The sequence below is a fragment of the Elephas maximus genome, chromosome 10, assembly GCF_024166365.1.
Source record: "Elephas maximus indicus isolate mEleMax1 chromosome 10, mEleMax1 primary haplotype, whole genome shotgun sequence".
NCBI lineage: Eukaryota > Metazoa > Chordata > Mammalia > Proboscidea > Elephantidae > Elephas > Elephas maximus.
In genome coordinates, this window is record NC_064828.1 from 88,931,048 (window position 1) to 88,947,040 (window position 15,993).

The 15,993-nt window shown below is 40.6% G+C and overlaps 1 protein-coding gene across 6 annotated transcripts in view; it reads left to right on the plus strand.

The window, feature by feature from the left end:
• Positions 1-15,993, plus strand: part of GPATCH2L (G-patch domain containing 2 like) — a 60,349-nt gene that overhangs the window by 18,187 nt on the left and 26,169 nt on the right. For 3 of the 6 annotated variants that reach the window (XM_049897880.1, XM_049897881.1, XM_049897885.1), the window contains exons 4-7: positions 3,163-3,339; positions 5,562-5,641; positions 8,936-9,003; positions 14,451-14,505. In XM_049897880.1, the coding sequence (XP_049753837.1) occupies positions 3,163-3,339; positions 5,562-5,641; positions 8,936-9,003; positions 14,451-14,505 (380 nt within the window). Of the gene's footprint in view, positions 1-3,162; positions 3,340-5,561; positions 5,642-8,935; positions 9,004-14,354; positions 14,395-14,450; positions 14,506-15,993 lie in introns of all 6 variants that reach the window. The other 3 variants (XM_049897882.1, XM_049897884.1, XM_049897883.1) reach the window with 3 other exon arrangements.

The window sequence follows — 15,993 nt, forward strand, 5'->3', positions numbered from 1 at the left end:
GATAACCACTTTCCCCTTGCCTCTTCAGGTCTAGGAATGGTAAACACTTCTCGCAGTTGCTAGCTTCAGGGTGCCTTATCACCCTTTATTGTTTCTCTTAATGCTGTCTATCCCCTTGTAAATAATCACTTCATTAAAGTGTCCCCAATTGCCCCCATTTAAATGTGCCATCTGTTTCCTGAAGGGATTCTAGCTGATAGACTCAGTTTAGGCATCATCTCCTAGAAGCCTTATTCTCTTTCTTTGTGCTCTCGTGGCTCCCTGGACTTACTATTTTCTTATCACTTACCATGTTATATTCTTATTGTTTGTGGGTGTGTGTCTTTTCGAGGGAGGAATTACTTTATTATTGGCAGCCACAGTATTTAATGCATTGCCTGGCATATAGTAAGCTCTTAAAAAATAGTTGCTGAGAAACCAAGATGAGAGGAAACCTCTCCCCACCCCCCCCAACTAAACATAATTTTACATAGACTATTTAATTATAAAACAATGAAACCTATTTTGGTTAAAGCAAGATTCTAGAGGGGCTGGAGGTCAGGAGCCAGATCCACTCAGCCTCTTCCTTACTCCCTGGCAGCACTCTTTTGAGGAACTCCTGCATCAGGCATCCTAGTGAACCCAGGTTGAAGACTCCTGGTCTGGATGATCTCACAAGGTTCCTTCCAGTCCAGTGAGTCCCTTTTTGTATTATTAAAAGTCTTGAGTAAGTGCTTGAGAACCAAAAAAATTCCACTGTAGTCTATGTTAGTGCTCGTTAAAAGCATTTGTAAACATGATCTAGCTAAATATGCTGTTTAATAAATGGCCTAAGAATGCTTATGGCTGAGAAGATCTTCATATAGGGTAGTACATAGAAACTAATCATTGTTAATTCTAATGCCTGTCTTTAGTTCATCTACATACCTGGTTTGGTGAGGTGCTTTGAGAGTAGTGGTTCTCAAAATGTGGTCCCTGGAGCAGTTTGGCATCATCACTAGGGAACTTGTTGGAAATGCAGATTTTTGATCCTGCCCCAGACCTATTGAACTGAAAATTTTAGGGATGGGGCCGAGGCAGTCTGTGTTTTAACAAGCCCTTTAAGGAGCACCCCGGAGCCCTGGTGGCATAGTGGTTAAGAGCTCAGCTGCTAACCAAAAGGTCGGTTGTTCGACTCCACCAGCCGCTTCTTGAAAACCCTATGGGGCAGTTCTACTCTGTCCTGTAGGGTTGCTATGAGTCGGAATGGACTTCATGGCAACAGGTTTGGTTTTGGTTTTTCTAAGGAGCCCTGGTAGTGCAATGGTTGAGCCCTCAGCTGCTAACTAGAAAGGTCAGGGTTTGAACCCACCAGCCACTCCATGGGAGAAAAGACCTGAAAATCTGTTCCTATAATGATTTCAACCTAGGAAATCCTATGGGACACTTCTCCTCTGACCTGTAGGGTCACTATGAGTCGAAATTGACTCAGTGGCACACAACAACAACTGGTGCTTCTGACGCAGGCTAAAGTTTGAGAAACATAGTTTTAGAGAGACAGCTATTTGTGGTGTGTTTTTATAAGGGAACACTCTGAGTAGTTTCTTTAGTGGTAATGCTGCTGTTCTCCAGTACACAGCTTTCATTGCTTCTGTTGGAGATCTCTACAATGATTTAAGAGTAAGCATGATCCTGGGTGTCAGCAGCCCATGAATCTGATACTTGAAGTGATTGGCGTATTGTAAGCAGCTCCCCTGGGATCCAGTACACTTTAGAGAATAAATGTGTTATAGATTCTTAAGGTGTTCTTGTAATAATTTTCTTAATCCTTGCTATTTTGAAAGATGGACAAGATGGCAGACATGAAGTTATCTGTCTTATTCTGTGTGGCAGGAATAAAACTATAGTGGAAGCTGAGATGGCTGTCATTATAAAAGTTTGAATCAAGAATCTGGATGTGTGGGTCTAGTCTTGACTTTGTCATTAATGAGCAGTATGGCCTTAGGTAAATGGTTTAACTTCTTGACAAGCCTTGGGGAATTATATTGTTTGTCTCTGGTTAGTTTTTTCCTAATAGCTTGAATTGCTAGTGTCCTGGTGCTTTTCTGTTCCATTAATGAGATACCAAGGAAAAAAAGAGCTATGGGCATGCATTTTTTATGAAAAATGTGAAAAAGCAAGAAATCCCCCAGGAGCAGCTAGTTTTGGATTGAGAAACATTTATGGACTTTGAATCCCCAAGATCATTTGTGCTACTGAGGATGGTAGATGGGAGGCAGTTTAGATTGTGATAACGACCTCAGACGTTGGAGTTTGTTAGGCTTTGGGTTCAAATCCTAACTTCATTGTTTGCTCATTTTACCTTGACGCCTCTGGGCTTTAGTTGCCTCATTTGTAATTTGGAGTTAGTGTAAGGTTTGGAAAAGGTGATAGATATGTTTATAGATTTTTAATTCGGGTCCTGGTATGTTCTAAGGGCTTAGTAAATGGTAGCTTTATTAGGATTTACTGTTAAAAGCAGTCCAGTCTGACACACTATGGCATTTATCTGAAACTAGTTTGATGTCCCAGTTTTCATTATAATATGATCAAGAAGAAGGACTGCCTTATCTACCCTGAGTCCAGAAGAACTAGATGGTGCCCGGCTACTACTGCCGAACGTTCTACTCAGGGCCGCAGCAGATGGACCCTGATAGAAAGGGAGAAAAATGTGGAACAGAACCTCAAATTCCTTTAAAAAAAAAAACTAGAAAAACTAGACCTACTGGATTAGTTGTAATTGGAGGACTCCACGAGACTGTTGCCCTGAGATATTCTTCAAACCATGAACCTAAACTAACCCCTGAGGTCATCTTGTAGGTAAATAACAAATTGACTAAAAAATTGCATATCACCTGTAAGTACTGTGCACCTTTAAAAAAGTCACCTATCTGAGACCAAACAGGCAGCAATTACTTTGAAACAAATATGAGAATGTAAGGGGGCCGGGAAACTAGAGTAATGAAAATAAAAAAAAATAGAACAACCAAAATTCAAATAATGACAGTGTTCATCTATTGTGAAAAATATAACCAATGTCACTGAACAGCTTGTGCAGAAATTGTTGAATGAGAACCGAAACTGCTGCGTAAACCTTCACTGAAAACACAATAAAATATTATGGGAAAAAAAAATTCAGGTCGTGATGTGATCTCTTTATTTTAGGGGACGATGAACAGAGCGATTGGTTCTATGAAGGCGAATGTGTCCCAGGATTCACTGTGCCTAATCTTCTGCCCAAATGGACACCTGATCGTTGCTCTGAAGTTGAAAGAATGGACTCTGGGCTGGATAAGCTTTCAGATTCCACATTCCTTTTACCTTCTCGACCAGCTCAAAGAGGTGAGTTCTGCAGGGGCCAAAATATACTTTATACTTTTTTATTTCTCTTTGAGGGAAAGAATTATCCCATGGCCAACACAGTCATACCTGGAAGGACACAATAACTCTCTGAAGTTTGGGCTAGGCAAGGGATTCTTCTGGAAGATTTAAGGGTGAGCCTCAAAGCTTGAGGTTCGCTCCATTCCCACCTAAACCCATCCATGGAGACTCTTGGGATATATATTAGCAGGACAGTTCTTCAGCTTGCCAGTGCCATTTGTGCCGGATTGTAGGAAGCCTAGCAGCATATCACTGCTGCTTATCCTGGTGTGAAACTGATGGGTTATTAGTACCCAGTGGAAGTTCCGAAGGATTAGACCTTGAAAGAGAACGAATTTCAGTGAGGACATTCACATACAAGGAATAATGACATTTTTTAATGGGTGATTTAAAAAAATTTCTTCATCTCTAAGGGAGCAGGAGAACAGTGGGATGCAGACCTCCTCGTAAAAAGACCAGACTTAATGGTCTGACTGAGACTAGAAGGACCCCGGAGGTCATGGTCCCCGGACCCTCTGTTAGCCCAAGACTGGATCCATTCCCGAAGCCAACTCTTCAAACAGGGATTGGACTGGACTATAAGACAGAAAATCATACTGGTGTGGAGTGAGCTTCTTGGCTCAAGTAGACACATGAGACCGTGCGGGCAGCTCCTGTCTGGAGGAGAGATGAGAAGGCACACGGGGACAGGAACTGGCTGAATATATATTATATGGAGAGGAGGAGTGTGCTGTCTCGTGAGGGGGAGAGCAATTAGGAGCACATAGCAAGGCGTGTATAAGTTTTTGTATGAGAGATTGACTTGATTTGTAAACTTTCACTTAAAGCACAATTAATAATAAAAATATTTCTTTAAATAATTTTATTTTAATAACCCTATTGTTCAATGCTTTAACATAAACACATGTTCCTTTTGTTTTTCCTCCAATTATGATGCAGCAAGAGGGGTAGAAAGAGCCTAGGACCAGGGAGAAGGAAATGTAATATTCCTCCTGGTACTGTCTAGCCAACTCTTATGACTGTGACAAAGTCACTTCATTTCTTTGGGATGTCAGGGTCATCATTTACGATATGTGAGTTGAACAAAACTGTTTCAGAGGTTTGTTTATTTACAGGTCTATTTATTCATGATTCTGAGATTCCCAGTACTCAATAATTAACCAGTTACTCATCAAGTATTTGTTAAGTGCCTGTTGGTGATCAGAATTTCACTAAGAGCAATAAACTCTTATTATATAGGATTTTGTTATGATGAATTTAGCTGTTTGAAAGAGGTGCTTTTGCCTTCTCAAAGCAGCTGATTCTTGGTGAAGACTGTTTCCTGGCTTGAGGCATGTGGGTTGCTAACTTAATAGCTTTCATTGGACATTTCTGAAAGTTCTCTATGGGCCACTTAAAAGACATATAAATATGCAAGAACAGCAAGAAGAAACTTCAAATGGCCGATATCTGATACCCAGAGACAATGCCACTGATAACATTTAGGTGTGGATACTTCCAGCTATTTTTCCTATGTTCAGGACACATATAATCCAAAGAAAAACCTGTTGCTGTCTAGGCAGTTCTGGCTTATAGGGACCCTGTGGGACACAGTAGAACTTCCCCCTAGAGTTTCCAAGGCTGTAATCTTTATGGGAGCAGACTGCCACATCTTTCTCCCACAGAGCAGCTGGCGGTGTTCAAGCCACGGTTTAGCAGCCAAGTGCTTAATCACTGCACCACCAGGGCTCCTTAGGACACATACAGTAGTTACAAAAATGAGATTATATTATACATACTGGTTTTACCATTTTATGAATTAGAATGGTTTTGGGGTGGTAACGAACATACAATTTTAAAACTGTTAATAATGCCTTATATTTGTAGAGTGCTTTCAGTTGAAAAAGTACCTTTATTGTGCTGTTTCACTGGGTCTTTAAAACATGCCCTGCGACATAAGACTGAACAAGTAATTATCTCTGTTTTATAGATGAGGATGCCTGGGTCAAAAGTCAATCACCTAAGGTCATACCGCTAGTGACAAAGGCACGGGAATAATAAATCCTTGGCAGATAGCCTTCTGATGCTAGTTTAAAGGTTACTCGAGTACAGTCCTGTGGTAAGGCCTTCCCTGTGCTAGAAGCAGATGTTTGCTTGTGAATTTTCTGCATCCAGTAACCGGAGCTTTTCTTCTTTACTTTCAGGGTACCATGCACGCTTGAATCGTCTGCCTGGAGCTGCAGCCCGATGTCTCAGAAAGGGGCGAAGAAGGCTTGGTGGGAAGGTGATAGCCCTTACTGTTTACTGGACTCAGTGGGAAGATAATATCCCCTGTGGGATTTGTGTACCTTATGGCTAAACAAAGGGGCTGCAGAACACCCTGGAGCTAGTTAAGCAAACTGGAACGTTTGCAACTTCACGAGGGTGAACGTTATGTAGGAAAGGAATGGATGCCTGCTGCTGTCGAGTTGATTCCGAGTCATAGCGACCCTACAAGACAGAGTAGAACTGTCCCATAGAGTTTCCCAGGAGCACCTGGTGGATTCGAACTGCCAGCCTTTTGGTTAGCAGCCGTAGCACTTAAACACTATACCACCAGGGTTTCCAGTGAATGAATACGCACATTAAAAAAAAAAAAAAAAAAAGGTGAAGCTTAATTCATACAAAAGTTCTGACAGAGCGGACACTGTTGTTACAGTATCAATTGTCTCTCAGTCTACAGGCCTGATTCTGTTGTTCTGCACTTTTGATTAATCTCGCATTATTATTGTATAAGTTAAATACTGTTGGCATCTTTATGACTCCATCTGAATTCATGAATGTATCTTTGTTCTGTCTTTTGGTCTCTCATCCTAGAATTCATAAAAGAAAAAATAAATAGAAAAAAAATTTCTATTATCAAATTTCTTCAAGAGCCCCTGCTTGGCTGTAGGGGCAGGAACATGTAACATTCATTCAGTTCTGCCTTTGTTAGGGACTGTGCTAGGCAGTAGTTTATCGGCTCATTTAATCCTCCCGACAACTTTATAAAAAAGGTTATAATCTCCTTTAGGGGATGAGGAGAACGTAGGTTCAAGGTAGTTAAGTATTATCTCATATCACCCAGCTAGAAGTGGCAGAGTAGAGAATTGAACCCAGGCTTACTTGTGTTTTATTTTTTGCCCTAGCATTGAGATTGAGAAATAGGGTAAGACTGGGGCTCCTACCCACTTAGAGAAGGTGGTGGGAGAGGCATTTGAGAGCCTTCTCTGCTTGTTCATTCAGTCAAGCATTTAGGGGGCCTACTATATGCTGTATGCAGGAGGAAACCCTGGTGGTGTAGTGGTTAAGTGCTATGGCTGCTAACCGAAGGGTCGGCAGTTTGAATCCACCAGGCGCTCCTTGGAAACTCTATAGTGCAGTTCTACTCTGTCCTACAGGGTCGCTATGAGTCGGAATCGACTTGACAGCACTGGGTTTTTTGGGTTACTATATGCAGGTTCCGTGCCAAGCCAGGGATATAGTGGTCGGTACCACAGGCTGCGTGCCCTTAAGGAGCTAGTATTTTATAGTCTAGTCAGGGAGCTATTTCTGAAGTTTTATGTATGTTAAAGAAATGAGGCTGTTGATTTCCAGACGAACTAGGATTTTTGTTTCTTTTTATCTTTAGATTAAAATCCAGATCCCCAATTAGAAAGACATTTGACTATTGGAGCAACAGTATCTCGTTCCTTTTGGAAATTCATTTTATAGACAATAAACTGCTGCTTTGGCTAACTGGAAGGTTATCCCTAAGAGGGCAGCTGGCAGGAGAGGAGTACATGGGGTAGGGGACGCAGGAGTTTGGGAGTGGGGAAAGGAGAAATGTTTTTACTTTTACTTTTTATTGGAAAGGCTTGACAGATCACGTTCTCCCCACCACCTCGCTTACTTTGTCTCAGCCTCTATGAAATCAGAGCCTTCCACTTCTATGGAAGTAAATAATTTCCTCTGGAAGGCCCCCTTTAGCTTGCCTGGAAGGGACCTAAGGCCTGTTGGCCGTGCCTCTAATGATTTCAAATGAATAGGATAATATTTACTTGTTTAATTCATCTTCATCACCTTAAAGGGATATTTGTCATTTCTAGCGGAGGTCATGGCTCTGCCCCCCTTTTCCCCCAATCTCTCTTCTCTTTTTCTAAATTATAAATAATGAGTTTCATTCACAGCTCCCTGCCAGCGAGCTGCTAATTACGCAAAGTACTGCTTGTAATTTACACAGTAATAAACTGTAAATTTAAACATTACGGCACTTTAAGTTAATAATTTTCCTGCTGTAACAAATAGCTCATTTTTCACCCATCTTTCCCCTTGGCCCTCCTACCATGTCTGTGTCTCTGACCAGGAGGCTTGGCCGTAAGGGATGAAGAAAGAATATGAAGAATACAATATATGGAACCTTTTCATTTAGCTCCACTCCCACCCAGAATTTGACCTCAAATTAATTTTCTGTAGCCAGTTGATGTGCTAAAACGTGTATCCTAATGTTTAGACTAACTCATTGAGGAAATCAGTTGCTGTTGACAAATAACATTTTTGTAGAAACAAATGTGGTTGAGTAACAGGCTTGACATTCCTGCCTGTGACTTAGGCTCACGAAACTTTCTCACGTGTGTGTAACTTTTATTCATGTTTGTGTTGGTCTGCTTTGCTGGGCACTGATAGTCACTGTAAGTGTACTCAGGTTCAATGAAGGATGAGTGCCTTCTGCCATTTTCCAGCTTTCTGTAGATGATTAGTTTCTGAATAGCTAGTGGTGTTATGAGTAAGCATTCATATTACAGTCTTGAGAACCCCAAATTTAAGAACCAACTTATATAGACTTCTATTTTTATTTTTTTAAAAAAGATGATATTTAAGGGACAAGATACAAGGTGACAGTTTTTGTAAGTCACAAAAGTGCTTTGAAGTATGTGTATTTAATCAGCAGATATTTAGATACTTAGTGGTGAGGGCTTCATAAATGTTCACTGTGAAGGCTGTTGGGGCTATAATGGCATAACTGTCGGAAGCTTGGTGTGCTGGCCTGTTAAACATTAGCTGCTGTTGGATTTTTTAAAATATATTTCTACTCCTGTACACTTTAACGGAAACTCTAGTGGTGTAGTGCTTGAGTGCTATGGCTGCTAACCAAAAAGGTTGGCAGTTCGAATCCACCAGGCACTCCTTGGAAACTCTGTGGGGCAGTTCTACTCTGTCCTATAGGGCTGCTATGAGTTGGAATCGGCTCAACGGCATTGCGTTTTTGTGTTTGGTATACTTTAAAAACTACAGGAGGTATCACTCACTGTATTAAAACACCATACATAGTAGACAGTGTTTATAATGACTGTTTTTGATGGTTAGCAAAAAATAACACTAGGCTAACATGTAATGCTTTTAAGATATAGCCCCATGAAAAGACATACAGTTGTTGGATTTTAAGATTGACTTTAGACAGGTTCCTTTGAGGTTGCCATGGCTGGCACGGTTATGGGAAAGTGTGAGCTTGATAACAGATTGGGCCTGATTTATCTGTTTTTGTGGTTGGATGATACTCTTGTCTACCTTGTCTTTTCAGGAGACGAGCATAAGTACTTTGGGTACAGAGAGGATAGGCCACATCATTAGTGATCCTCGGCACAAAGAGTAAGTGCTTACATATTTACTGTCTGTCTTAGCCTGTTCCTAGGAGAAGGAAGCAAAGGGATGTTTTATGAAGCAGGCTAGAAATCAGATTTTAGAGTTGAAAGAGGTCTTAAAAGATTTATAAGAGTTCATAAAGAATTACCAAAAGTTTATAATAGCTACCATGACTTACACACTAAGCCCATGACAGTAATTTTCTCTTCCTCTCTAGACAAGTTTTTCTTTGCTTTTTATGGGAGCCCTGGTGGTGCGGTGGTTAAAGCACTTGGCTGCTAACCAGAAGTTGGTGGTTCGAACCCACCAGCTGCCCAGCTGCTCTGTGGGAGAAAGATGTGGCAGTCTGCTTCCGTAAAGATTACAGCCTTGAAAACCCTATGGGGCACTTCTGGTCTTATTTATAGGGTCACTATGAGTCGGAATTGACTTGATGGCAATGGGTTTGGGTTTTTTTTTTTTTTGCTTTTTATATCTATAGGTGCTACATTATAAAAGTAGTCTCAAATAAGGATGTTATATTTTAAATTTGGAAACCCTGGTGGCATAGCGGCTAAGTGCTATGGCTGCTAACCAAATGGTCGGCAGTTCAAGTCCGCCAGGCAGTTCAAGTCGGAATCGACTCGATAGCACTGTTTTTTTTAAAAAATTTTTTTATTTTAAATTCATTTTTCTATCTCTTAAAATATTTTTTTTGTTTGTTTAAAATAGGCAATTGCCTCTATATTCTTCTATATGCTCTCTCCACTTAAAAAAAAAAAAAAACTTACCATTGAGTTGATTCTCACTCATGGTGATGCCACGTGTGTCAGAGTACACCTGGGCTCCATAGGGTTTTCAGTGGCTGATTTTTTAGAAGTAAATCATCAGGCCCTTCTTCTGAAGTACCTCTGGGTGCACTCGAAACTCCAACCTTTTGGTTAGCAGTTGAGAGCAGTAACTGTTTCCACCACCCAGGGCCTCCTTTTAATTTTTGTGTCAGTTTGTAGTACTGTGGTGGCTCGCATGTTGCTGTGATGTTGGAAACAATGCCACCGGTATTTCAAATAACAGCAAGGATACCTATGGTGGACAGGTTTCAGTGGAGATTCCAGACTAAGACAGACTAGGAAGAAGGGCCTGGCGACCTACTTCTGAAAAAAACTGACAGGTAAAAATGTTATGAATAGCAGCAGAACATTGTCTGATACAGTACTAGAAGAGGAGCCCCTCAGGTTGGAAGGCACTCATAGTATGACTGGGGAAGAGATGCCTCCTCACAGCAGAGTTGACCTTAATGATGTGGATGGAGTAAAGCTTTCAGGACCTTCATTTGCTGATGTGGCATGACTCAAAAAGAGAGAAACAGCTACAACCATCCATTAGTAATCGGAATGTGGAATGTACCAAGTATGAATCTAGGAAAATTGTAAGTTGTGAAAAATGAAATAGAGCATTTGAAGATGAATATCTTAGGCATTGTTTGTTGTTGTCGTTAGGTGCCGTGGAGTTGGTTTTGACTCATAGTGACCCTGTGTACAACAGAATGAAACACTGCCCGGTCCTTCACTATCCTCACAATTGTTGTTACGCTTGAGCTCCTTGTTGGAACCACTGTGTCAGTCCATCTGGTTGCGGCTCTTCCTCTTTTTTGCTGACCCTCTACTAAGCATGATGCACTCTTGTTAACTGTCCAAAGTAGGTGAGACGAAGCCTCACCATCCTTGCTTCTAGGGAACGCTCTGGCTGTACTTCCAAGACAGATTTGTTCATTCTCCTGGCAGTCCTAGGTATTGGTGAGCTGAAATGGACTGGTGTTGGCCATTTTGAATCTGACAGTCATGTGGTCTGCTATGGCGAGAATGAGAAATTGAAGAGGAACAGTTTCATATTCATTGTCAAAAAGCACATTTCAAGGTCTGTCTGGAAGTACAGTGCTGTCAGTGATGGGATAACATCCATACACCTACAAGGAAGACCAGTTAATATGACTGTCATTCAAATTTATGTACCAACCACTAATGCCACAGATGAAGAAATGGAAGGTTTTTGCCAACTTCTGCAGTCTGAAATTGACCAAACGTGCAATCAAGATATATTGATAATTACTGGTGATTGGAAGGATCAGTAATTGGAAACTACGAGCTTGGTGATAGAAACAATGCTGGAGATCGCATGATAGAATTTTACAAAACCAAGGGCCTATTCTTTGGAAATACCTTTTATCAACAACACAAATGATGACTATACGTGGACTTCGCAAGATGGAATATACAGGAATTGAATTGACTAAATCAGTAGAAAAAGATGATGAAGAAATATCATCAGTCAGCATATGGCCAGGGGCTGACTATGGAACAGACCATCAATTGCTCATATGCAAGTTTAGGTTGAAGCTGAAGAAAATTTGAACAAGTCCACGAGAGCCAAAGTACAGCCACCTAAATTTAGAGACCATCTCAAGAATAGACTTGACACATTGAACATTAATGGCTGAAGACCAGATGTGTTGTGAAATGACATAATACATGAAAAAAGCAAAAGGTCATTAAAAAAACAGGAAAGAAAGAAAAAACCAAAATGGATGTCAGAAGAGACTCTGAAGCTTGCTCTTGAATGTTGAGGAGCTAAAGCAAACGGAAGAAATGATGAAGTAAAAGAGCTGAACAGAAGATTTCAAATGGCAATGTGCAGAGAGCTGGAATTAGGAAACCAAAAGGGAAGAACATGCTCGGCATTTCTCAAGCTGAAACAACTGAAGAAAAATCAAGCCTTGAGTTGCAATATTGAAGGATTGTATGGGCAAGATACCGAATGATGTAGGAAATATCAGAAGAAGATGGAAGGAATACACAGTTACTGTACCAAGAAGAATTGGTTGCTGTTCAACCATTTCGTGAGGTAGCATATGATCGAGAATCAATGGTACTGAAGGAAGAAGTCCAAGCACACTGAAGCCGTTGGTGAAAAACAAGGCTTTAGAAATTGACAGAATACCCGTTGAGATGTTTGAACAAACAGATGCAACACTGGAGATGACGGCTTCTTGGCCAACCAGCTGGAAGAGATCCACATTTGTGCCCATTCCAAAGAAAGGTGATTCAATGAAATGTGGAAATTATTGAACAATATCATTAGTATCACATGCAAGTAAAATTTTGCTGAAGATAATTAAAAAATAGTTGCATGAGTACATCGCCAGGGAACTGCCAGAAATTCAAGATGGATTCAGAAGAGGACATCGAACAAGGGATATCATTGCTGGTGTTAGATGGATTTTGGCAGGAAGAAGAGAATACCAGAAATATGTTTACCCATATTTTATTGACTGTGCAAAGGCATTTGACTGTGTGGGTCATAACAAATTATGAATAACATTGTAAAGAATGGGAATTCCAGAACAATTAATTGTGCTCCTGTGGAACCTGTGCATAGGCCAAGAGACAGTTGTTTGAACAGAACAAAGGAATACCGTGGGTTCGAAATCAGAAAAGATATGCAGCAGGGTTGTATTCTTGGCAGCTTACTTATTCAGTTTTTATTAAAAAAAAAAAAAAAAAAACCCCACTGTCATCAAGTCGATTCTGACTTATAGCAATCCCATAGGGTTTCCAAGGCTGTAAATCTCTCTGGATGCAGACTGCCACATCTTTCTTCTGCAGAGATGCTCGTGGTTTTGAACCACTGACCTTTTGGTTAACAGTGGATCGCTTTAACCACTGCACCACCAGGGGTCTGAGAAGCTGGACTATATGAAGAAGGATGCTGCATCAGGATTGGAGGAAAACTCATTAACCTGTGATATGCGGATGATAGAACCTGGCATGCTGAAAGCAAAGAAGACTTGAAGCACTTATTGATGAAGATTAAAGACTACAGCCTTCAGTATGGGTTACACCTCAAGATTAAGAAAACAAAAATCCTCCCAACCGGACCAATAAGGAACATTCATGATAAACGGAGAAAAGATTGAAGTTGTCAAGGATTTCATTTTACTTGGATCCACAACCAACACCCATGGAAGCAGTAGCCAAAAAGTCAAATGAGGTGTTGTACTGGGCAAATCTGCTGAAAAGTTCTCTTTAAAATGCTAAAAAGCAAGGATGTCACTTTGAGGACTAAGGTGTGCCTGATCCAAGCCATGGTATTTTAATCGCCTTGTATGCATATGAAAGCTGGACAGTGAATAAGGAAGACCAAAGAAGAATTGGTGAATTTGAATTCTGGCATTGGCCAAGAAGAGTGAATATACCACGGACTAGCGGAAGAAATGCTCCTTAGAAGCGAGGATGGTGGAACTTCATCTCACATACTTTGGACATGTTATCAGGAAGGCTCAGTTCCTGGAGAAGGACATCATGCTAGGTAACGTAGAGGGTCAGTGAAAAAGAAGAAAACCCTCAACAAGATAGATTGACACAGTGGCTGCAATGAAGGGCTGAAGCCTAACAAGATTGTGAGGATGGCACAGGACTGGGCAGTGTTTCGTTCTGCTGTACACAGGGTCGCCAAGAGTCGGCACCAACTCAACGGCACCTAAGAACAACACCAGAAGAACAAACAAATCTGTCTTGGAAGAAGTACAGCCAGAATGCTCCTTAGAAGGGAGGATGGTGATGCTTCGTCTTTCGTACTTCGGACATGTTATCAGGAGGGACCAGTCCCTGGAGAAGGACATCATGCTTGGTAGAGGGTTATCGAAAAAGAGGAAGACCCTCAAGGAAATGGACTGACACAGTAGCTGCAACGCCAGGCTCAAAATAGCAATGATTGTGAGGATGGTGAAGGACAGGGCAGTGTTTCATTCTGTTGTATGTAGGGTCGCTATGAGTTGGAATCGACTTGACGGTACCTGAGAACAACATTTAGAGGAGCATGTTTTTGTCCTAATTACTATGAAAAGTGCTATTTGGTAGCTATAGGGGAGTCATTCTGCTCTTCTTTGTGCCAGCCTTCTCCCCTAACATGGCTGGCTCTTGGATGTCTCATGTGCATAAGCCAGTACCCATCCAGCCTGATCTAATTTTTAACTTAAAGAAGTAGGCAAGATGTGGGTATGGTTTATGGCCCTTTTTGATTTAGGGATCCTGTTCCTGCACAGCGGAGAGTGCATTGATGTCACACCGTGATCTTGGGCTTATTTCTAGCCTGCCCAGTTCTTAACATCTCATTATTAGGCTTTTCCTTTCAACAGTTATTTTCAGCTAAAAAGCTTACACGCACTTAATACCTCTCTTCTTCTCTCCCCCACTTCTACCTTTCCCTGTCTTTGCCTTCACTTCATTATTCCAACATCTTTTTATCTTCTCCTTCTCTCTGTACTTTTCCTACTATTTCTTTTATTGTTTTCTTTCTTGTTATTCTCTCCGTCTCTGTAGTTTCTGGCTACCATCAGGTGGGAAAAGAGAACGAAGTCAGGTAAGATCACTTTTCTTTGTCATCTTTATTTTATCGTTTGATTTTCTTTTCTTTAGAAAGAACAAAGCGTTGGCTTCTGCTTTTCCTCACATTTCCACTTGTGCACATGAGGTAAGGTTTCCTCTTCCCTATGCTATTCTGGCTTTCTTGGAGAACAGTTATCCAAGAATATTTGATAGTCACTGATAAGAACTATAGCTCATTTTCTCTTTATAGGTTCAACTGCGATCATCAGTTTTATTACTTGTAACAAATAACTTTTCATAGGAATCCTGTTTTTATTTTAGTTTCTGACTTTGCAGTAAGAAACCAGAGTGAGCCTCATCCGCTTTTCGTTTAGTTCAACATCAGAATCCTCTGCTGAGAAGTACTAGGTTGAAGCCTAAACATGTCAAACAGAAGAAGGTAGAGCTGCCCTGGGGTCGCGGCATTGGAACCTCACCCTTTTAATCTTTCACCCTAGCTACTCCCAAGGAGCCTCTTGTCCTATCTAGGACTTTGTGGGGGTAAAAATTTTAAAATTACTGACAGTTTATCCTCTGAAGTGTTCTTAAAACCAAACAATAGTTTAGCTCAACTAGTAAAGAATGTCTGCCTTGAACATTATTTTCTTTCAAGATTTATCTATATGGGGTCAGATTGACAACAGCAACTTGAGAGATTAGATGGAAACCTTAAAGGGCAGTGAGTTTTGTTAATGGGGGAGGAACAACTCAGAAAAGTAGGATGAGAATGGTTGCACAACTCAAAGGGTGTAATCATTGTCACTGAATTTTACATGTAGAAACTGTCGAATTAGTATATGTTTTGCTGTATATATTCTCAATAACAAAATTAAAAAATCACAGTGGCTATCAGTATGTTCCTTTAATGTTTAAAGCTTGATTTTGGAGAGTGTTGCTTTATCTTGGTGATTTGTAAGACAAAGTCTGGTAGGTAAAAATTCTCAGATTTCCTATTGCTCAGTTTTTTTTTTTTTTTTAAACTACTTAGTAGCTTATTGAGTTAATGTACATTTTAGACTTGGAACCTTCATAGTGGAGTTGCCATTTCAAAATGAACTAGAACAGTAGTAGATAGAGCTAGTGTATATAAGATAATTTTAGGTGCTATGGAGACACTTTTTATTTTAAATTATGTATTAGAGTATACTTTAGAACAATGTAATCATTACATTAAGCTTGTTATTTCATGAAAGCATAGTAAGGACAAGGCTAAGTAAAAACATGATGTGAAGAAAAATATGAAGTAAATTATAGTGCAAGTGGCCTGCAGATATGGAAAAGTCATTGAGGCAGTATGTGAGAGACTGCAGTTTGGGGATCCTTGTTTGCATCAGGGGACCTAAAGGCAGAAGGGGCCCATTCTGTGGCAGTCACCCAGTCCACATCTGTTCTTTACAAATGAGGAACTAGAGGTCCATAAGATTTACGTTATTTGCCCAAAGTCACACAGCTGGTGAGGCTGCGATTGGAACCTCAACAAGGGATAGAACAGTTGTTTAGTTTATATTCTTTGTAGATATTTTTGAAGTTACCATCCGAAGTTCTTCCAGTCTTAAGGTGTACGTAGTTCGAAACTTTTTAGGGAGGACTGTTT